Here is a 21,577-nt window from a genome sequence, read left to right on the forward strand (position 1 = left end):
CTAATTGTAATCAAGACCTGATACTTGTATACAGAATTTAAACTCACGTTTAAATTGTTCTTGTTAGATTTGTCGATCCTCAAAACGTCTGAAGAAACTAGAGATCAAAGGGATCAGAGATTGGAGTGCCTAGCTAACCAACTTTATCTGTGTACAGTTTGGTGGGTGCATAGAAATCTTGAATTGTTCGTTTAACATATCATAAAGGTTTTTGTGGGCCGTGAGTACCTTATGAAAGCGACGAGACGGCAATACGCGTGATGCTATTGCTAGGGTTGTTTCTCTTTTGGCCCTATTTCAGAAGTCAGGTTCATTGCCTTTGGTTTTAGCTAGCTACCTCCATTCTTCCCAAGACAAGCATTAAGTCTTTGATTAGATAAATAGATATATCGAGTCGTATCCTGCATGCATGTATAAAGCTGAACTCCACCCATTACATATATATATGGTGTTGGTTTAAAGTTTATCTTTTGAACAAACACAACAGTATTTTAAAAGAAAAGGAAAGTAAAAGTTGTGCATGGAGATGATTCAATATCTTGTTCTCTATTGTAATCAAAGTCCCTTGAATATTCTCGACGCTTGATGACATCAAATGATCGTTAAGAGAACTAGCTAATTAATTTGATCGAAACCTTTAGCACAGTTCTCTCGAGAAGCTTACTTAGATGCCTCGCAAGTTACCTGCATTAATATTTTTTTTCTTTTTAACAACAGACAAGTATTTTTGCTAAAGAACACAAGTATATATATACAGTACATCAATACCAAAACAATCACTAACTAGAGCGGCAATTGCATACGCAGCCACGTTGCACTGGTACGCTTGTAGAGACTAGAGTACTTAATTATAGCACTTCACACAAAATATAGCAAGGACGACGCTGTACCGTCAGGAAGCTTGTCAAGGGTGTAATCCAAAAACAAACACTTAATGTTCAGTGAGCTACTCTAAATAGGATTGCTTTAGTTCTTCCAAATCCTCGAATCCTTAATTAAATCTGTTGTCCACAAGTTGCACAAACATCCAAGAAAAATACAGTTGGAAAATTTAAGGAAATAGCATAAGGGAAAATGACAGGAACGTAGATCAATTTGCATTCAACCGTTAATTTGTAATGAAAAGACATGATTACGATACACATGTACAAACAAGTACTGTGTTTACTTTTCGTGGACCACTTCATTAGTTTATCCTGGTGAGATTTGGTTAGCAAAGCTATCTTTGAAAGAATTCAATCATGCATGCATGGTCTCGTTATCTCCACATAAACGGTCAGTGGCAGCTTGACACTGAGAGCTTTACATATCAGTAAAGCAGAAAGAAAACAACAACAGTCCTGATTTGAGGATCTTGAGATGATAACTATCTTTGTAGCTAATAAGAACTTCTTTGCGAGATAAAGAATGCATAAAATGAGTGTTGTGTATTCTATTTCTTCTTTTTTCTTTTTTTTTTCTTTTTTTTTATTAAAATGAGTGTTGTGAATTTATTTATTTATTTAATTAACGTGGGTGTCCGGGCCAGCTTGCGCGCATCTCGACTAATTCTACGGGCCCTGAAGTTAACAGCCGTGTAAGCTTTCAGTAATCATCATATTAGCAACCATAAGGCTTGGATCTGAAATTAGAAATTACAAGGATAACAACTCCTTTCATTCTGAATTTTTATCACTACTAGATTACTTATTAGATGATTTAGTAGATGGTTATAGTTGTGTATTTAGACATTCAGTATTCTCTTGATTAGACATTAAGTGGTGTTCAATTTAAAACGGCAAAGGAAAAAACACGTATAAGATTGGACGTTCAAATACCGCCCGCTGTTTCTCGAGGAAGAAATGTTCCACGTCTATCACTGCAAGGGTAAGAACCAAATGGATAAAAGATGCCATGGCTTAAAAATGACACTAGCTAGTTGCAGAATCAAATTAAAAGGACGTAAATCTGACTGGGGAAAAGAGGAAGCTGACGACCAGCTATGCTAGTTAGCTATCAAATATTTTAATTAGGAGAGACAAATTGTGATGTTGCATGGTAATTGACTGGAATTTTCATGTCATTGTTCGTGCAACGCGTTGTCACTGATTCTTGAAATCTTTAACGCGTACCCACATCTCAAAATGGACGGCTTTGGACCCCATTTTTACACAATATCTTCGGACCCCGTTTGGAGATATTAGGAATGATAGTGAACTGTGTTGCAATAAATTAAAATACGCTCGACTATCAGTTCTTCAGTCTCCAGTGCCTGAAATCCATACTCACAACCAGATACACCGTAGATACGTATACAAGTGTATGTGTCGTACATGGTTTGAATAAAGCAATACTGTCAAATTGCCATTCTTGCCAATGGAGTTTATCGAGGCCTGGCGTGGAGGTGCCTCTTGCTGTCTTGCATCTTGAAAGAGGAGTTGGGCTTAAGTACGTTCGTTCTCATAGTTATGCTAATAATTGATTCGGGGTATCTTCATTATTTCCCATAACTTATTAGCTGCTCTTGAATTGATCAAGTGTTTAATGAAGGCGATTGAATTTAAAAGTACGTATTGGTAGTAAATAAACGAAAGACAATAATCTTATATGAATGATAAACTTACCGCATCTAGCTTGGAGCACACATATCAAATTTTGTCAATTGAAACTAGCTAGCTAGATGTTCATAAAGGACTCCCCGTTGCTTAATACCTGGGATTTAAAGTACAGTTTGATCGTATACATCCATTATTTGAGAGGAGTGGGAAGGAATTTAAAATTAGAGGTGTATTAAAGTGAATGAATCAATTGCTACGCTCCCAATGAAGCAATTTAAGTGTGGGTTATTGGAGTAGGCTTAATCCACTTATAAAAATAGGCCTGATTTAATGTTCAACTACTTCCTCTATATATATAGTTTTACTTTAAAAGAAAATAGTTTTTTTTTTCTCTTTTCTCATCTTTAACTCTCTAAAATAACTTGACAAAATTCGTACTATCGAATATCATTTTTATTTTAATAATCGAAGTAGCATTGAAGTAATTGATCTAGGGACAAGAAAACGATTTTTCGAATCACCAATAAGTTTCCTTTAAATCTAGATTAAAACTACTATTTTACCTTTTAAAAGGACCTATTTAGTATTGTAATGTTAATTATTTTTTTTATAATCGAGATAATATATATTAATATGAAAGCTAGAGTCATTGCGATAATATTACTAGAAAGAAAGAGTTCAGTACAAAATAAATGAGAAAACAAAAGTAAATATCATGTAATTGGATCACAATAGAATACTCTTTGAGCCTTCGTACAAATTGATGTATGTATAATTCAAATTGAAATTATTAGTCTTCAACCATAATGTCAAGAGGTGTAAAACAAGTTGAAAATTAACTGATCAGTAATGTTGATATTGTATATTTGAGGTGTATTTGTTTACCCTTTGATATTGTATTGTGAGGTAAAAATAGATAACTAATTACTGTGTTATGCTTATAAATATTTAAAACCGTTAAATAATATTCGAGTAAGTTGTTTTGCTATGTTTTTTATATATATAAAATGACCAACAAGTAATATAATATGCTAAAAATATTTTAACACAAAAAATTAATTTTTAATTATGACTTCTTAAACTCATACGACATGTGTGCATATATATTTTTTTATAAGAATAATTATTAATTTATAAAAAAAACCGAGAAAAATTTGAATAAGGAAAACTAGCATCTTTGATATGTGTAATTTTTTATATAAATTATAGAAAAAGTTGTTATTTTAATTTAAAAAAATGGACCTCATAATAAACAACTATATATGTTTTTGGTTAAAAACATGGCATGCCCTCCTTTATTTCAAAATCAAAGTAATTTCCAACACCTATTAATTTTAGTTTTAAAGAAAAACAATACTAACCAAATAATATTTAAAGCTAAAAAAATATTTAAAAACAGTTATACTTTAAAATACAATTAAGTCATAGAAATCACTTAATATATATATAGAGATTATGCTGCTAATTAAAGACCTACAGCTCTTTGTAAGACTTTTTCATTCTCAACTTGCATTAATTATGAATGAGGCCTTCCGGTCATTGGCAATATTCATGAGTTTAATTTCTAGTATTTGTTTTTTAAATTAAAATTTTCAGAACTTTATATTTATATAAGAGGTAAATATGGTATTTTTTTATACGTGTTTTATTAGTACTTTAGAATAGAAAAGACAAATACAAAAAAGAAAAAAAAATAATTAAAGAAAAACAAATACTAAAAAAATAGTATTTTTAGATACAAAAAACATTTAAAAATGATTATACTTTAAAAATACAATAATACCAAATGTATGCTATATAAGTCGTAGAATTACTTGTTGATAGAGACAACATAAAAGGTGAATATGTGGTCATTCTCGTATATTAACAATATCATCTTAGATTGTCGCTAAAGTTTGGAATTGTATTTAATTTAAATAGTGTTTTATAAAAATTTAAATTTTATTTTTTTATTTAAATTAAATTTTTATTATTATTTTGATGTACTAATATCAAAAATAATTTTTTTTAAAAAACAATATTATTTTGATGTATTTAAAAAAACACTTTAAAAAACAATAATTACTATATTTTTAAACACCCTTTATATGATTAGTGTTTTAAGACAAAAACAACAAATATAAAAGTGATGAAATATTTTTAATTTATAAATAAAAATAAAAAACATAAATAAACGTGTTTCCAAGAGAGTCTTTAAATGAATATCTATATTTTTTTTATAAAAAAAACATATCCTTTTATTTCTATTTATTTATCCAAAATAATAATCAAGCAGTACTTAATTAATTGTCTAACTTCCTATTTTAAAGTTTAATACTTAGATCTAGGACATATATTTATGCCTTACTCCAACAAGATTGGGATGTTGCTGGAAAAGCAAAAGGTGAGATTAGGTCGACGAATCTGAGTTTAGGTTTCGCAGCAATTCAATTAAACATGATATATATATATATATATATATATATATATTTTTAAAAATTGTAGCTCGAAAATGACAATTAATTGATTTAATGGCTACACAGAGGGGAAAAAGTTCACCATCAATATACATCAATCAGGGTCAGTAATACCATCTGTGAGTCTTTCTCTCTTACTGTGGAATTTCGAAGCATTCCCACCAGAGATTTTGATGTTTCCAAGTTCAAGCATGGATTGTCCACGAAATTGCCTACAAATGCAACCAACACGATCCTTGAAAGACGATAAATGTTTCTTTCATTAAGAAATTTCTCTCAGATAACTGTAAAAATTCAAACGAACAAAAATGACTTTGGTCCATACTGCAGATGGCGAGATGATCCATGACGACAATATGTGGAGAAGAACAGCCATACGCGTTTCCTAGAAACATTGAAAGCATAAGCAAATTTCCCTGTCATTTTTAATGTAGCTCGTACACAATGTTTCTTCTTCTTCCTTTGTTTATTTATTTTTTATTAATATGGATATCTGGACCAGCTTGTGCGTACCTCAACTAATTTTACGAGCCCTGAAATTAATAACCATGTAAGGCTGTAAGTCTCTAGTGGCCCTGAAGAAACTCAAACTCGTGATCATTGCAGAGCAAATCTAAAACCTGATCAGTTAAGCTACACCTAAGAGGTTTTAGGTTTATCTTCTCTTGAAAAAACTAAATATGAGTAGTTAATTATTGAATTTATTTTTTAAAAAAAGATATATATGTTACACTGAGAAAATCAAATCTAGAATTCATAAAATAAATAATAAAAATGTCCTGCACATGATATATTTTTTATCTTCTATCTTTTTTTTTATTCATTTTGACACTATAAAATTTATCAAAGGTTACCATGGCTGTTTTCATTTTTATATGCCTTTGACATCGAAGTATGTGTTTGATATTGCGGTGTGTTATACTTTTAAAATGTATTTTTTACTTAAAAATATATTAAAATTATTGTTTTTTTTAAAAAAAAATATCATCACATCAAAATCATTATAAAATACTAAAAGGATGTACTGATTTAATGTTTTTTCATACTAAATTTATAGAAACATGGTTCAAATCAAATAATGCTTGAAAAGGCAAGGAATTTCAAAATCTTGACAAGGATCAGGAATTTCAGGCTTTCAATTAAGTTTACCCTAGTGGAAGAAGACAAAAATCCAATTTTGAAACGGGAGCATCAAATTGATGGGGAGAATTCATAGACATTTTTCGAGGAACTTTTATGGTATAATAAATACCATGAAAACACTAAATATTACAAAGGAGAAAGAAAAGGGAATTAAACGGGCGGGGGGGGAGGGGGGGGGGGGGGGGGGGTGGTGGGGGCATGGCCCTCTCTGCCTTCCCGGAGGAACATCACATGTATATATACCCCACGGGGCACATGCTTAACAGGTTTAAGGTTACGGTCGTTGAAGTTCATGCACCCACGACTGCTGTTATTTGTTTCCTCATTTACATATAGTACCATGTTTTTGGTAAAATTATAAATACCTTATACGAGTTAGGTAAAATAAAATAATCACATGGAAAATGCAGAAAACGTCTATTTATAAAAAAATAAAAAAAGGATGGTCAATTATACTTCTGACTCATAGTAGAAGGTACATTTCAATTTTCATAATTTCTTCCCATTCATGATTCATCCCAAAAAGTCAAGGATAACGAGTTAAAATGTGTTTATTTTTGTGGTTAAAGTTGAATGCAATCTAATTATATATAAAATTTAATTATAAAAGCTATTTTTTTGTATTTTTTCTAATTTTTTGAGTGAGTCCATGCACAAACCTTAATCTCAAAAAAAAAAAAAAAAACACCTTAAACATATTGCCTGTTTTGTACCTTGTCATATAAAATTTCTGCAATATGGGCCTTATTTAGGTTTTTATGGGCCTTGGTGATTCCCGGCAACTCCCATGTTTGATACCAAGCCCAGGTAATGAGCTTCCTAAATTGTCATATATATTTTGACGAAGCATCTTCGGGCATGAAATGGGAACTAAGCTAGAAACTCACGTGATGGGATGGCCCAACATCCTACTGTTGGAAGCTTAGCTTAATGGGATGATTATTGAAAAATCTAATTCTAAACAGTAAATACAATTTTACCTATAGTTGTTTCAAGGTCTAATTTGAAAGGGATTTTAATCATTGGGTTAATGGATTAATTCACGGATGATTATATCAACCCTGAATTTTTGTTTTGTTTAAAATAATATCGTTTATTTTAATATTAAAATTAGTTTAAAGTTAAACATAATTTACTATTAAAGTAATGGAGATCACGAATTTAATTACCAAACTGACCTGATTTTCGATAATTATGATTTTACCATAGTTTTGAAACCTGGCTAGGGCCGGTGGGTCGACCTGAGGCTGGAACCGGGACGAGTTTAAAAAAAATAAGAAAAATCAAAATCCAAGGTGACCCCGCAACCCGGTTGACTCGGCAAGACCCGATCAAAAACCCAGTTGTAATCCGTTAACTTTTGTTTTTTTTTTAACTAAAACGACATCGTTTTGATTTTTTAAAAAAATCAGAATTGATCCCGGACGACCCGGTCAAAACCTGGACCTTGGACCGGACCGAGTTTAAAAACTCTGGATTTTACAATGTAATCACTTTGATTTACATTATAGCAATGAGAAGAATGTTTCCATAAAATAGCAATATTCTTCTTAAGAAAATAGTATTTTGAAACTTGTTTTTCAAGAAATTAGCCAAAATGAGGCTATATAAATCACGCCAAATTTGACCATATTGCAAGAATCCAATTACCAAAATGTTTTTCTTCATAAAAACCTTAATTAGCCATAGTGTTGATCTTGATTAAAATTTATTTTCCAAATTGATTTTGCCCATCTTGGACCTTATCTTTCATGGTAGAGCATCGTCAATATCCATGGGGCCTTCTCAGAATTAGACCATCTATTATTAATTTAACCTACAAAGCCCGTGGGCTGATCTAATCTGGAACCTCTGGTCATTTACAAAAGCCACGTCACGTCAGATTTCTTATGCATACAATTTTATTACCGGTATCTCTAAAACCCTAAAAATCCTTAAATCCCCCCTTTCACCAGGGTTTAAGCACGCACTTCACTATCATTCAATCCATGGCAATTTCAAGACTAAGCTTTGCTTGTAGACACGGCTTCCATTATAGTCCATCTTTTTTTCACTGCTTTCAAAAAGTACGTAAATCTCACATTTCTATCAATGTTTATATTAGCCAAGTGAATTTAGATCTTTTCTTTGTAGATGGTTTTTGTTTCATTGTTTTCTTGCAGGTTAGATTCAGCTCATTTGCAGCAATTGAAACCCTTTTTGATCAAGATAATGTTATTAAAGACAAAAATCAAAATTTGGGTACTTTTTACTTTTTTGTTGGGCTGTTTTAAAGTTCCCTGCTTGTGAGTTTCGGGGGTTTATATATATATAAGATTTAGATTGGAGTTTTCTTTTTCAGGGGATCCTAAGGCGCTGGAGTGGAAGAAATGGAATTCCAAGGAACTTGGAATCAGTAATTCAACGATTTCAAGGCCTACAAAGAAGGTTCTTGATGGACTTAAGAAAAATGGTAGTTCTTTTGTCCGTGGTGGATTGTTTTATATCCGTGGATTTTTTTTGGTGGCAATGACTTAAACATTTGTTGTTGGTGATACTTATGTTTATATTAGGAAAAGTTGTTGTTTGTTACTAATTCTTATGATGTTTGTTATAGTCTTTTGTTGTTAAAAGATTGTGTCTTTCTGTTGTTTGTTGTAGGATATGAGGTTTATCTGGTGGGAGGCTGTGTCCGGGACCTTATTTTAAAGAGAACACCGAAGGATTTTGATATAATCACATCAGCTGAGCTTAAAGAGGTTAATTTAAACTTTAATTTCGTACTAAGCCTGTAGAATTGTTGTTGGTTTCTTTTTCATGTTGTTAAACATTTGTGATGTCTAAAACAGCTTTAGAATCCGTGTTTCAATGCAACATCATGATAAAATGTTCTGTTTGAGCTATTAAACATGCTTGGTAAAATTTAATCATGTGTGCAGGTAGTAAGGACATTTCCGCAGTGTATAATAGTTGGCAAGCGGTTTCCCATATGTCACGTGCACGTTGGGGATACTATTGTTGAGGTATGATGTTCTCTTTCTCTCTCACTCTCTGATCGTTACATCAGATAGCGCATTCAAATTTTTCTTATTCCTCAATCAGTACACGTTGTTGTGCCTGTTGAAGCAAGCCACTTCCAGTTTTATTCCTCTTCGCACATAATTGCTATAGCATTTTTCTCTTGGATTTAGGACTAAATGATCTACTTTCTTTTGTTTTCATTTTTCATAGTTCTTACTCTCTTCAATGGCAGGTTTCGAGTTTTAGCACCACGGGACCGAAGTTCAGGTTGGATTTGAGCAATGGCATCAGTCCTCCCATTGATTGCGATGAGAAGGATTATGTTCGTTGGAAGAATTGTTTGCGGCGAGACTTAACAATAAATGGGTTAGTTCTTGAAGATACAAATTACAATTTTCTAGTTATTGAAATTTGGATCTCGAGTTTGCAGCTCTTCACATTCTTTAAAATGTTTTGACATATATGTTTTTATTCTTTTTTTTTTCTTGTATATAATTTGTTTTGGAAGCATTGTTTTAGCATGCATTTGTCTTTGCATGCAGGTTGATGTTTGATCCATATAAAAGAATAGTGTATGACTATGTGGGAGGTCTGGAAGATATTAAAAAGGCTAAAGTGTGAATGTATTTCATAACTTTGTTGGTTTCTGAATTTCTTTCAATATGCCACAATGTATACTGTCCTCACATCTGCTTCTGTGGACATAGGTGCGGACTGTGGTCCCAGCTAGTACTTCCTTTCAAGAGGACTGTGGTGAGTCTTTGTCTTCAATTCATCTTCTTTATCTTTTCCCTATGTAGCATGCACATGTTTTTAAATAGTTCATTCGCAAGCACCATACCCATAGAAAATTCTTTTTTTTTGTCTTGTTCATAATTAGGCTTGCATGTGACTCCTTTCTATTTGCAGCTCGCATTCTGCGTGCAGTAAGAATTGCTGCTCGTTTAGGATTCCGTTTTACAAGGGAAACAGCTCACTTTATCAAAAACCTTTCTCGCTCGTTATTAAGACTTGACAATGTATTAAAGTAGCTCTTCCTTGCTTCTTTATTGTTTCCCGTACATTTAACTTTATACAAGAATGTTCCTAACTGACTTAACTCTAATATCAAAATGTTCTAGCAAAGGATCATGATGGAGATGAACTACATGCTAGCATATGGTTCTGCTGAAGCTTCTTTGAGGATATTATGGAAATTTGGACTTCTTGAACTTCTTCTGCCCTTCCAGGTTTGTATTTGATGTTTAATTTCTATATGACATTTCTGTTGCTAGTCTAATATGGATTCTTCTTGCAGGCAGCATACTTTGTTCGTGATGGATTTAAGAGACAGGACAAGAGATCTAACATGCTTTTGGTAATCTTATTGTTTTGAATACTTTTGTGATTTTCAAATACTGGTTTGATTTTAATTGAGGTTCAATTATAGATTAGAGGATAATTTCTGTCTAATCTCAAATAACTTCTGATCCTGTTTTTGGTTGGGAAAAATCTCTAGAAACAGCGTTTCTTGAAATTTTACCATTTCCTACTTTTCATTGTTACCAATTTTCTAAACTAATAATCCAACAAGGGTATACCTCCCTAATAGCCAGTTTTTATGAGAAGACTCTTCAAAATTCCTAACAGTTAGGTGCTATGGGTACCACTGTGATTGGATTCCTGAAGTTGCCTGCTTATTTTATACGGTTATACTTGCAACCAATAATAGCAATGCCTTCTGGATACGAATGTGCTGTTCTCTTCAGATATCAACTTTAAGAAGTATTTTCAAGTCCCCATGAGGGTATATGAGGCCCAAAAAGTTTAATAATCACTCTTGAATTATATCATTATTCTGGTATTTGTTTCTGAGTGTATTTTAACAGGTTTGGAACTAAGCATATTTGAGTTCTTATATTTCAAAAACATGGGTGGTTTAGTGGCTTTTTAAATGATTGAAGTGTTTGTTATTTCATCCGCAGTGTCTGTTTTCTAACTTGGATAAACATCTTGCACCTGATAGGCCATGCCACAACAGCTTATGGTAATATTTTTCTTTATCTTAAAATTTTAATTGTTCCTTTTTAAGATGCTATAATAAACCAGACATCATGATAAAAATATTTTAAAGTTGATATATTATCAATGTATCATCTTTCACTATTTGGTGCACTGTCTGCAATGAATGTGAACCCATTTAGCTAATTGAATTATAATTTGTAAACGTCATCCACCAATGGATGACTTAATCAATTTAGGAGATTGTTGGAGAGTGACACATTTCTTAGGTAATTCAAAGTCGAATCTTCTTCAGTGAAACCTGGCACACACAATTTGTTTTGCCATGACTGAGTATTTCATATGCTTCAAAAATGAATTTAATGCATGCTTTGGGTTTTTTTTTCTTTTTTTATATGTTGTTTCATTTGAAGTCTGGTGTTTGTAAGGTGTGTGGTTGGTTCATGATCACATTGGCCATTTTGTATGCCTTTGGAATACAAGTACTATTTCAAGTAAATGAAAATTCACCTAGTACTGCTGCTAATATATTGGACCAGGAAGCCAAGACTCATCACAGCTTTTCTTTTCTTTTTTTTCCAGGGTTGGAATCTTAGCGTTTCATAAAGCATTATCTGACCAACCAAGGGATCCTATGGTGGTTGCAGCATTTTGTCTTGCTGTCCACAATGGTGGAGATATTTTAGGAGGGGTAAAAATGGTGAAGAAGTTCACCAAGCCCCATGATGTTAGCTTCCATGAGTTATCCGAACCTCAGAATCTTAACTCTGAAGCACTGGTTGATGAGGTTGTGGATTTCGCAGCGTCTGTTAAACAAGTTCTATATTGGATGACCGATGAGTATTGTGTTTCACAGGCAATGGCAGAGTACCCTCAAGCACCATGTTCAGATTTGGTGAGCACTTCCTTTTCTTTTCCTTTTTTCTTTTCCAAGTTCGAGGCAATGGTTTGAGTTTGACGTCCACATTCTAATACATGCAACAATAGGGGTCTCGACTATGGACTTGAACCAAATGCTCTTTATGCTGGCTACTTGTCCATTTTTCTTCTTGGCAGCAGGTGGTTTCAAAATGTTCAGTCAACTTTTATGAGGGGATAAAATTGGCCATTGCTTTCTTGCAATGGTTAAATTTTTCTTGGGCTAGCAACCAGGAAAATGGAGGTTCAAGTCTTGAGAACAACCACATCTGAAAATACTAAATGAACAATCGTGAAATCATCTCTCCTAGTCCATACTCCCATACTTCATCAGGTCCATAACTAGATAGTGTCATTTTAGAGGAAATTATCTCTGCAAAAGTCTGCATTCCATTTTATTAAATATAATTCCATTCTGAAATGCCAGATCCAGCTATTTTTTCAGCCTACAACAGATTTAATGGACATTTATTAAAGGAGTGCTTCAAATAATATTGGTAGTGGGAAATATCTCTGGTATCAGCTATTTTCACCAGAAGTGGAAGTATTGATGACAGAAACAGGACTTGTCCACTTTTTATACAACGTAGGATCAGTGCCTTCAGATCCATGCAATCTATTAGCTGATTAGCAGTCGATGTGATTTCTAAACGTAGGTTTGAGAATGAAGATGACAGTTGTGTGGAGAGTATCATGCTTTTCAGTGTTTCATTTTTTTGCTGCTTCAATGTTTTCTGCATTCATAGTATATACTTAGTCATGTGGGACATGCCTGGTATAATCTCCAATGTGCAGGTATTCTTTCCATTGGCAGTGTATTTAAAAGTGTGCAGGATTTTTGAGTGTTCAAGAGAGGGCTCACAGAAAGTATTTATGCCAAAGCAAGGTAGAAAGATTAATTATGAGATGTTGGCTTTGGGAAGCCTGCAAGAAGTTCGGCATACTTTTGCGAGGGTTGTCTTTGATACTGTGTTCCCGCTCAATTTAACCTAAACCTGGACCTCAAAATCCTAAACTAAGACACGAAAGTTGAACTGCAAAGGCCTGCAATATGAAATGAAGATATCATGGGAAAGCCTCAATTATTCGACCTGCTTCCTAATTTGGATGAGTCTTATTCTACATGTAATTTTTTCCTTGATTTGTTTACTCATGTACATAAAGTACACTCAATTACAGGAAAGGATTGATTTCCATGTTCTTTGTACATAAGCTCTCGCTCTCATGAATTGGCGAAGCCGAGATTTTTTTTATATTGGAACTGAAGTGCCTGCCTCACACCAAGCTTACAAATTGGCTCAAGTTTGGTATCAAAGGTCAAGGCTTCTTTCTTGCCGGTTTGGTGTAGTGCTTTGTTGTAGAATTCAGTATTTGGCATATTGTTTCTTGTAAATTTCCTGTTGAGCTTAAGTAACCAGCTTGAGTGCTGCTGGGCTCCAAAAAATCCGAATCCATGCGGACAGTTTCTCGAACAACTTATACTAGAATGTTATAGATCTGAATTGGGTAGTATGATGTAATGTTTTCTAAGCAAAGCTATAATAGTAAATCAAGAAAGCAGTGTTGCATATTCAAGCAGGTAACGCTTCTTTAAACACTGTCATCACAGAAGCCAGATTCACCAGATGATGAGCATTGTCATCGCGAATCAATATCATCTGGACATGTATATATGGACAACAACATATGAACTCAGTGATCGAAGAAACTGGTATTTCTATCGCATCATATTCTTCGTGTGGAAACTGAGATGCAACATAACTTGTTACATTGTACTAACTTGAACAAATCTCAATAGATGATGAAATTAATATTCTCTTATGAATCAAGCAACAACAATAGAACAATGATATGCAAATCATGTTTTAAAAGAATACTGCCCATGAGAATGGCATCAGCTAACCTTCTATTATTTGTCCATCAAAAAGAAATCCCTTCTCTTCAACGTAGAAGAGTAATATCTTGTTCACAGATAAGCTTAAAATTTAAGCTTCTGCAACTGGAGCTGGAGCAGCACCACCAGTAGTTGGTCTGTGAAAAAGAACAATTACAAAGTCATTTGAATGGAATGCAATATCTCCAAGGATGTAAGAAGGAAGATAACAAAGCATGAGACAATACAAAGCTCAAGGAAAAGAAACTTACAGCCCAACAAACACTTTAAAAGCATCATAGATAACCCATTGAGCTCCTGTAAGCGTTCCTATCATGGCAAGTCGGAGAGGAAGCCCGCGGGTAAAGAGCCCCCATAAACCGAGCTGCCTGACAGCCTGCAATAGAAGACACCATGACAAAACATTGCAGGTGAACAAATGCAGAAACAATGTGGGAGTAAAACACTTGTGCATACATTACAAACAAAGAGGAGGGTGGCTAAAATTCACTTACATCACCAGCAGTTGCCCCCTTGGCATTGTTGAGGAAAGACACCAGGTTGTCAGCAGGCTGTGAGACAATAGTACAGAGTATACCAGCAACGTATCCACCACCAAAGCTGACTCCAAGCTGCAAGGTTTTGCTGCACTGTTCTTTGGGTGTTGGGATGACATTCTTGTATAGGTACTCCACAATAGTCTCAAAGGATGCAAATTTCATCATTGTATCTGCAAGATACAAATTCTGATGATCAGTAATATTCTTAACAAATGTAGGAAAGACGGAATTCTTCTAGCAACCACATCTAAGGTGGAAACGTGAAATAATTAAAATGTTTTGGCTTACATGGAATCTGACGCCCCCAAAGAGGAACAATCCCTTTGTATAACCTGAGAGCATTTTAAACACACTCATCAAATCGGAATTCAGTCATTTATATTGTGCCCTAAAAGTTAATGTATAATCACAAAACAAAAGATTTTTTGTGACAAAATCATACCCAGAATAGCCTTGAGCTCTGATAAACTTAGGCATACCATCTGCCAAGCCCCTAGCAAAACCAGGCTGAGTTTGGACGCGAACTTTCAGTGCCTCCATAGGGCAGAGAGCAACATCAGCAATTATTTCAGCAGATGCTGAGCCAGCAAGATAAATCAAGGTCTTGTACTTGGCTGCATACTCAGGGCCAGCAATATCTGAGTAGTACTTCTTAAAGAACTCATAGAATCCATACTTGCAAGCACCCTGAGCACTGTAGCCAAGCAAGGTAGGCACCCATCCTCTAAAGAAACCTTTAACTCCCTGCTCCCTGAGCAATACCCCAAATCCTGATGAAATGCTCTTGTACTTTGATGGGTCAATCTGAGATATAAATTACAGTAAAATTTCCGCAGATGACGTACTAATTGTGGGGTATTCATTAATAACTACAACAGTATGTGGCTATCAAAAGTTGGAGACAATATAAAATCCATAACAATAATTTCTTATCACTGAAATAAGTAATTAATCCACAAAAACATCAAGGGTCCTAATTTCTGCAGATTTAAAATAGTTGACCATACAAGAAACAAGATCATGCGCGCCTTTAGAAAGTTCATGGAAGAAAGAATCAAACAGTTTGAAGTCCACAACTAAAATTAATTTTGCCTCACAGGTTGAGGGTCCAACTTATCAACTCTCAAATAGCCAACCATTAGGAAAAGTAAGAAATTCCATTTTTATGATCTCTTTGTGTGTGTGTGTGTGTGTAACAGCAAAAACCCTTAAAACTCAATAATAAATTAAAATCATTTATAAAAATGCAAGAAATTTACAATATCCATAAAAAGAGTGTAAGATCATGGGCAAAGAGTTAGTTAAAAAAGAATCATCAAATAGAAAACAAAAGGAGAAAAGGAAAAAAAGAGAGAAAAGCTTTAGTATTATACCTGCATGTTGCACTTGACAACATCAAGAGGAGTGAGAGCCGTGTGAGTGATTCCGCAGCTAAGAATCCCACCAGCAGTACAAGCCATATAAAAAGTTGGTGAGTACATCTCTAACTTTTCCGTAGGTGCTGGTATCACAAAGTTCTTTGACAGCACTCCATGATCACCACTATCAGACGATGGCCAAAGCTTAGGTTGTTGCAGTACTCCTCCATTTCTAGAGCCAACTGAAGAGGAGTAGAGAAAGCTTGGGATCAAAGATTGACAAGAATTCTCGTTCTTGGCCATTTGAAACAGATCTTTTTGTTGAATCTTTTCGTGTTTTTTCTTTGTTGGATTTTTGTTTCTCCCCCGGCCTTTGGCTTCGAGGAGAAGTGGAGCTACTGTTCTTTTTCGAAGGAAGGAAACAAGGAGAGAATGTGCCGGAGAGAAACGAGAAATGTTTGGAGCGCAAGAAAGTTTTTCAAAGGGCTGGCCTTCCTTGGCGCGGTCATTAATTTATAGGGCTTCTTCTTCTTCTTTTCCCTTCATCAAGATCTTTCATGGTTTATAAATTATTCGACTTTTATTTTATTTTATTTTTTTAATTTGTAATAGTATGGTCGGATTTTAGCTCCAACGTATGTGGAAACAAATTATGAACTAGTTGTTCTTTATTTTTTAGATAGTTGTCCGTATTAAAAAACACGAAATTTTACCAATAAAAATTAACATCATCCGTATTTTTATAATTATTTATACGTGCATTCAATAAAATCTTAACATATCTAATAACTTCTAGACAAAAACAAATACAATTAAAGACCACCATGGATTCACGTTATGGAGCAAGACTTTTCAGAGAAACCCCAAGGCTCCTGCTCTTTTGGCAAGCAAAGAGTCAAGAGTGCTGCCCCATGGGCCACGGCCACCATCTAAGTGGTTCTTTCCTTCTTGTTCGGCGTCGTTGACTCAGTTTGGGACAGATTAATAGGCTCTTCAACAATTGGTTCATGGCAGTCTTTTCCTTGAGTTCATCTTTGACAAGTAATAATCGATAAAGGTTTGACCTGCTTCCAAAGTTGAGGTGGCAGGAACCAAATGCAAATAATGTTTACTTCAATGAGAAAAATAGTGGCATAAAACATCTAATATATAACATTGTTATGGCAAAAAAAAAAAAAAAAAACTATTCGATTGATGTAATGATAATAATTATGAAAAGGGCACAGAGAAAAACACCATTAGTTTTTTTTTCCCATGATCTCCAAGGATATCCATGCAGAGACAAAAAAACACATAGCGTTATGCAGGCCGATGCATGAAAATCTCTGATGGCTAGCCTGGATTTGAATTATTTTTCCTCGGAAGTGAAGCTAGAGAATCCGTGCAAAAGAGCGGTGATCGATCAAGAAACAATTTCTTTTTGAATCACGTGTGAATTATGGCTGCATCCTCGAAAGCCTATAGAAGTAGAAGCAAAATATATATTGACCATCTATCTATTTTAAAGTGCAGAGTTTAATTGGAGACAACGTGGAAAACTGAAGTCCACAAGTTAAGAGTGCCCTCAAAACAAAAATTGCCATGTAACCCAACACAATGGCTCGGCATTCCATTGCAGTTACTAAACTTGGTTAGGTTCGGTTCGGCTCGGCATTTCTCCTGGTCAAATGTAAAAAAAAAAAAAACTCAATCCAAAGATAATCGGTCTCTCAATAGTTCAACCTGAGGCTTGATTTACCTGTTTTGATTTTTAAATTTTTATTGTAAAACAATACAATCTTAATTTAATTGAACCAAGTCAACTTCCTTAACCAGTGTAGAGTATTGAATCAAGCCGAGTTTAATTACTATGCTTTTAGTGTTTTGATTTAATCCTTTTTCTATAGCTTTTGGGCAAAACTTGAGCTTAATGATTCAATATCAACAAAATCTGGAAGTTCTAATTATTTCTTAACATATTTTTAATATATGATTTTAGAAAGTAAAACCTAAAGTTTAAATTTAAAATTCTATTGCAATATCATTAGTTAATTATAAGTATTTAATAAGGGAAATAATATAGAGATGATTTTTGTATAGCAGGAGATGTGCTTTACCTTATCAGAAGAGAATATGAATCAAGAGAAGCCTCCACGCAATTCAGCATATCTAAGGCTGGACTCTGATCAAGAAATAGAGTAGCTTCGTGAATGTCATAATATTGCGTTTTAAAATGTTTATTTGTTTATTTAGATATATAATAAATATTTTTTTATTTTTTAATATTAAAATAATTTAAAACTATTAAAATAAAAAACAAAAGATGATCCGAAATATTAAAGTACTTTTTAAATTATTTTTCAATTATAATTAAAAGTATTAAAATAATGTTTTTTTATTTTTTTAAAAAAAATTATTTTTAATATCAGCGCATCAAAATAATTTAAAAATATCAAAAAATATTAATTTAAAATAAAAATAAAAAAATTTAAATTTTTCAAAAATATTTTTAAAATATATATAAAAAAAAAAAACTAAAAATACTCCTCGACATCCATGGGTGTCCAGTCTCATAGGAGCAAGATAACAGATATGACACTGACGTTCGGAGGTGCAACTTGGTGCGTTAATTAACATAGCAGCCACATATTTTTTGGGCCACGACAATATACTTTTAAGGTGTGTTGGAGTGAACCGACAGCCATGTATTTCGTGTAGACTCTGAGGATTTTTCTTGCTGAAAAGAATTTATGTAGTCGTTCTTTGTAGTAAAAGATTTGGATGTAATTTAGTTTTGGATAATAAATTATTTATATTAATATTTCTCTTATAAAAAAAATCGGATGTGATTTTGCAGCTCAAAAGCAGTGATTAAAACGTAAAATCAAACAAATTCTAAAAACTAAGTTTCTCGTTCAACTTGCAATTCTTGAATCTCGAGAGAGCCCACAAGACAGGAAGCAATCCAATGAATGACACGCAAGTAGCAGATAGGGCTTGGATAACGATGAGAGTGAATCTTCTCCACTCTCATCTCTGCTTCTCACTTTGCATTAATCCTTTCTAACATTTTTCAATAGCAAAAGTTGATAACAGCTCTTTCTCTACTACCTGCCATTATCAATTCCTTACTTAGGGCAAATTCCTTTCGGGATTCCTTCAATTTTATCACAGGTTATTTGGTGCTTCTCCTCTAATGGCCTCAGTCTCAGCTACTTGTCCTAGGTTCCAACCTCTGTTTAGCCAGTCCAACAAGACTAGTCGGGTAATTAAAGCTTTCACAATTTCTCTTGCTCGTTTGATTAATTACAATTACTTAACACCAGCTTTTCAATATTGCATCTCTTGAAAAAGTTTGCGCGTCACTTATTTGTTCTTGTTGTTGCTCGATCTCGCTGATATTAATTCTTGAAAACTATGTTTCTATGCTTCTTTCCTGGTTTTCTTCAACGTATATATTTGGAGGGGATACCGTGCTTTAAACACGTTCCCTCCTTCATAAGCCCATCTAATTAATGGTAAGAAAGAAGTAGTTTGACGTGACATTCTCCTACAAGGCCTCTCGATTTCGTGTCTCCACCATTGTTGTGGTTCTTTACTGGTGCAGGCAGCTGGTTTAAAGCTGGATTCAGTAGGTTGGGCAAAGTGTACCGGCTTCCCTCCCTTGAAGGCCTCTCGATTTCGTGTCTCTTGTTCGGTAACTCCACCATCCTTTACCTTGTGGATTAGGCTTCAGCACCTAGCTATTCTTTTCATTTTGCTACGGAACCTAACAAATACAAAAATGTGAGGCTATAACTTAATAATGTTCATGGTTTGATAGGCAAAGCCAGAGACAGTGGAGAAAGTTATTGAGATTGTGAAGAAACAACTGGCTTTAAAACCTGAGACAGTGCTCACCAATGAAACAGAGTTCGTTGAGCTTGGTGCTGATTCTCTTGACACGGTAAGCCATTTTTTGCTGCCTGCTATACTATAGGTTCTGTTGTGTCATTCACTTGATCAAAACCATTTAAATAAAATCAAGGGGATTTACTTCTTGATCGAGCAATTTAAAGAGAGATGTGATCATACAATGTTATTGCAGGTGGAGATAGTAATGACATTGGAAGAAGAATTTGACATTAATGTAGAAGAGGAGAGCTCTCAAAATATAACAACAGTCCAGGAAGTAGCTGACATGATTGAGAAACTTGTTCAGAAGAAAGCTGAAGGTGAAAGCTGAGCCCAAGAATCATCAGTTTGCCAGGATTGATAGTGTTAGGATTTTCTTGATAAGCTTCCATGCCATATTATATTTTTGTGATGCAAACACATGTTTTTGGCCCGTGATAGATTAGAGTGTGATTGCCACAGATAAGATTTAGCCATTCATGAAAAATAATTTTTTTAAAATAATTTTTTAAAATTTTCATGTATGTTTGTTATTAAAAAAAATAAGTCAATGAAAAATATTGATTCGTATTTTTCTTTTATTTTGGGCAGAAAATATTTTTTAGAAGTTATAAAAAAACATAGAAATATCATGTTATTTATTGATTATATCAAATTTGATTCTCAAACTTTTGATTGTTATATATTTTGTTTTGAATTTGTTTTTCAATTTCATCCCTTAGAATTTGATTTATGTATCAACTTTGGTCCTTATTTTTTTTAATTATTATTTTTTTTCTCTTATCTTTTTTTAATCAAAATTTTTTATTTATCAAATTTGATCCTTATTATTTTGATTGATATTTATTTTATTTAAAATAATTTATAAAATTGAAATTATTTTTTTTTAATTTCATTTATCTTTCAACTTTTTATATATCAAATTTAATGTTCATTATTTTGATTGTTAATCATTTTATTTGAGATAATTTATGAAATTAGTTTTTTTTTTAAAAAATTTCATTCTCATTTAATTTTTTTTTTAAATTTGTTTCTTCTTTCTTTTAATAAATTTTTTTAAAAATAAAATATTAATAAGTTATTTTTCAACTTATTTTTAATACTGAAAAATATTTTTTAAATTATTTTTCATGACATATCAAATATTACAAAATTATTTACTTTCCATAAATTTACTTTTAAAAAAATTATTTTCCAAAAAAAAAGAATATTTTGTAGTAAACGAACAGGGGCATAACAACCGATGAGTCACTCGGCTTTCATTTCTTTACTATGAACCCATAATCGCAATGCGATGCACTAGCCGCCCACCACTTCCTTTCTTCTCTCGTCTTTCCCGTTCTTGCAAGCTCAATTAGCACTTTGGCATAACATTAAGAGCGTGTTTGACAGTGTGATTATGAGTGTTTTTTAAATAGTTTTTTATGTCAAAATACATGCTAATGATTTTTTTTATTTTTTAAAAATTATTTTTGACATCAGCACATCAAAACAATCCAAAACATACAAATCATATTAAATTTTAATAAAAAAATAAATTTTCAAATTTTTTAAGAACGCAGCCTCAGCCACGTTCCCAAACATTCCCTAAGTACGTTTTTCTAGTCACATAAAAGCTTAAAAACACTTGAGAGACACTCTCTCATACAGAGAAACTCTTTGATATCAAATTGTGTTATTTTTGTCAATAAAATTCCAGCTACAAATCTTTTTCTGATTTAAAAAAGAATAAAATAGAAAATAAAATTTATTAACCAATTAAAAAATGAAAGATCAAAAAAGGAAAGAAAAACAAGATGCGAATGCACGGTGTAAAAATAGAGACACTATACTGATTTAAATACATAGCGTGCACCTT

The 21,577-nt window shown here is 33.2% G+C and overlaps 3 protein-coding genes across 6 annotated transcripts; 2 read left to right on the forward strand and 1 right to left on the reverse strand.

The window, feature by feature from the left end:
- The first annotated feature begins 8,015 nt into the window (after positions 1-8,015).
- On the forward strand, positions 8,016-13,530 carry LOC7457572 (uncharacterized). Of its 4 annotated transcripts, none has more exons than XR_008057496.1 (14): positions 8,016-8,202; positions 8,299-8,377; positions 8,478-8,588; positions 8,777-8,874; positions 9,055-9,138; positions 9,369-9,502; positions 9,679-9,751; positions 9,844-9,889; positions 10,046-10,155; positions 10,258-10,365; positions 10,434-10,493; positions 11,101-11,162; positions 11,720-12,389; positions 12,483-12,994. XR_008057496.1 is itself a non-coding variant. In XM_024586779.2 (14 exons), exons 1-14 carry the CDS (start codon positions 8,125-8,127, stop codon positions 12,143-12,145), a joined length of 1,377 nt encoding a protein of 458 aa, XP_024442547.2. In that variant the 5' UTR covers positions 8,016-8,124; the 3' UTR covers positions 12,146-13,448. The 4 variants fall into 4 exon arrangements, 3 of the variants coding, with proteins under 3 accessions (XP_024442547.2, XP_024442546.2, XP_024442548.2); XM_024586779.2 differs by having other exon boundaries at positions 11,720-12,032; positions 12,125-13,448; XM_024586778.2 differs by having other exon boundaries at positions 8,018-8,202; positions 11,720-12,032; positions 12,851-13,530.
- Positions 13,531-13,742: 212 nt separating this feature from the next.
- Positions 13,743-16,354, reverse strand: LOC7456637 (mitochondrial phosphate carrier protein 3, mitochondrial). The gene is made up of 6 exons (XM_002322261.4): positions 15,862-16,354; positions 14,931-15,292; positions 14,777-14,820; positions 14,444-14,658; positions 14,201-14,325; positions 13,743-14,086 (listed from the first exon to the last, which is right to left on the reverse strand). Exons 1-6 carry the CDS (start codon positions 16,147-16,149, stop codon positions 14,041-14,043), a joined length of 1,080 nt encoding a protein of 359 aa, XP_002322297.3. The 5' UTR covers positions 16,150-16,354; the 3' UTR covers positions 13,743-14,040.
- Positions 16,355-18,724: 2,370 nt separating this feature from the next.
- LOC7457573 (acyl carrier protein 1, chloroplastic) lies at positions 18,725-20,159 on the forward strand. The gene is made up of 4 exons (XM_002321706.4): positions 18,725-19,090; positions 19,433-19,522; positions 19,649-19,771; positions 19,913-20,159. The coding sequence occupies exons 1-4, from the start codon at positions 19,022-19,024 to the stop codon at positions 20,048-20,050; spliced, it is 420 nt and encodes a 139-aa protein (XP_002321742.1). The 5' UTR covers positions 18,725-19,021; the 3' UTR covers positions 20,051-20,159.
- Positions 20,160-21,577: the final 1,418 nt, after the last annotated feature.

The sequence above is a fragment of the Populus trichocarpa genome, chromosome 15, assembly GCF_000002775.5.
Source record: "Populus trichocarpa isolate Nisqually-1 chromosome 15, P.trichocarpa_v4.1, whole genome shotgun sequence".
Taxonomy (NCBI): domain Eukaryota; kingdom Viridiplantae; phylum Streptophyta; class Magnoliopsida; order Malpighiales; family Salicaceae; genus Populus; species Populus trichocarpa.

Bases quoted from the DNA above. Each gene is read 5' to 3' on its own strand.
- LOC7456637 (XM_002322261.4), bottom strand. From the start codon at position 16,149: ATGGCCAAGAACGAGAATTCTTGTCAATCTTTGATCCCAAGCTTTCTC. The intron at 15,293-15,861 runs GTATAATACTAA...TTTATATCTCAG, and splicing joins TTGTCAAGTGCAACATGCAG to ATTGACCCATCAAAGTACAA. The intron at 14,087-14,200 runs GTAAGTTTCTTT...TCTTTTTCACAG, and splicing joins TTTAAAGTGTTTGTTGGGCT to ACCAACTACTGGTGGTGCTG.
- LOC7457572 (XM_024586778.2), top strand. From the start codon at position 8,125: ATGGCAATTTCAAGACTAAGCTTTGCTTGTAGACACGGCTTCCATTAT. The intron at 8,875-9,054 runs GTTAATTTAAAC...TCATGTGTGCAG, and splicing joins CATCAGCTGAGCTTAAAGAG to GTAGTAAGGACATTTCCGCA. The intron at 9,752-9,843 runs GTGTGAATGTAT...CTGTGGACATAG, and splicing joins AAGATATTAAAAAGGCTAAA to GTGCGGACTGTGGTCCCAGC.
- LOC7457573 (XM_002321706.4), top strand. From the start codon at position 19,022: ATGGCCTCAGTCTCAGCTACTTGTCCTAGGTTCCAACCTCTGTTTAGC. The intron at 19,091-19,432 runs GTAATTAAAGCT...TTACTGGTGCAG, and splicing joins AGTCCAACAAGACTAGTCGG to GCAGCTGGTTTAAAGCTGGA. The intron at 19,523-19,648 runs GTAACTCCACCA...ATGGTTTGATAG, and splicing joins GATTTCGTGTCTCTTGTTCG to GCAAAGCCAGAGACAGTGGA.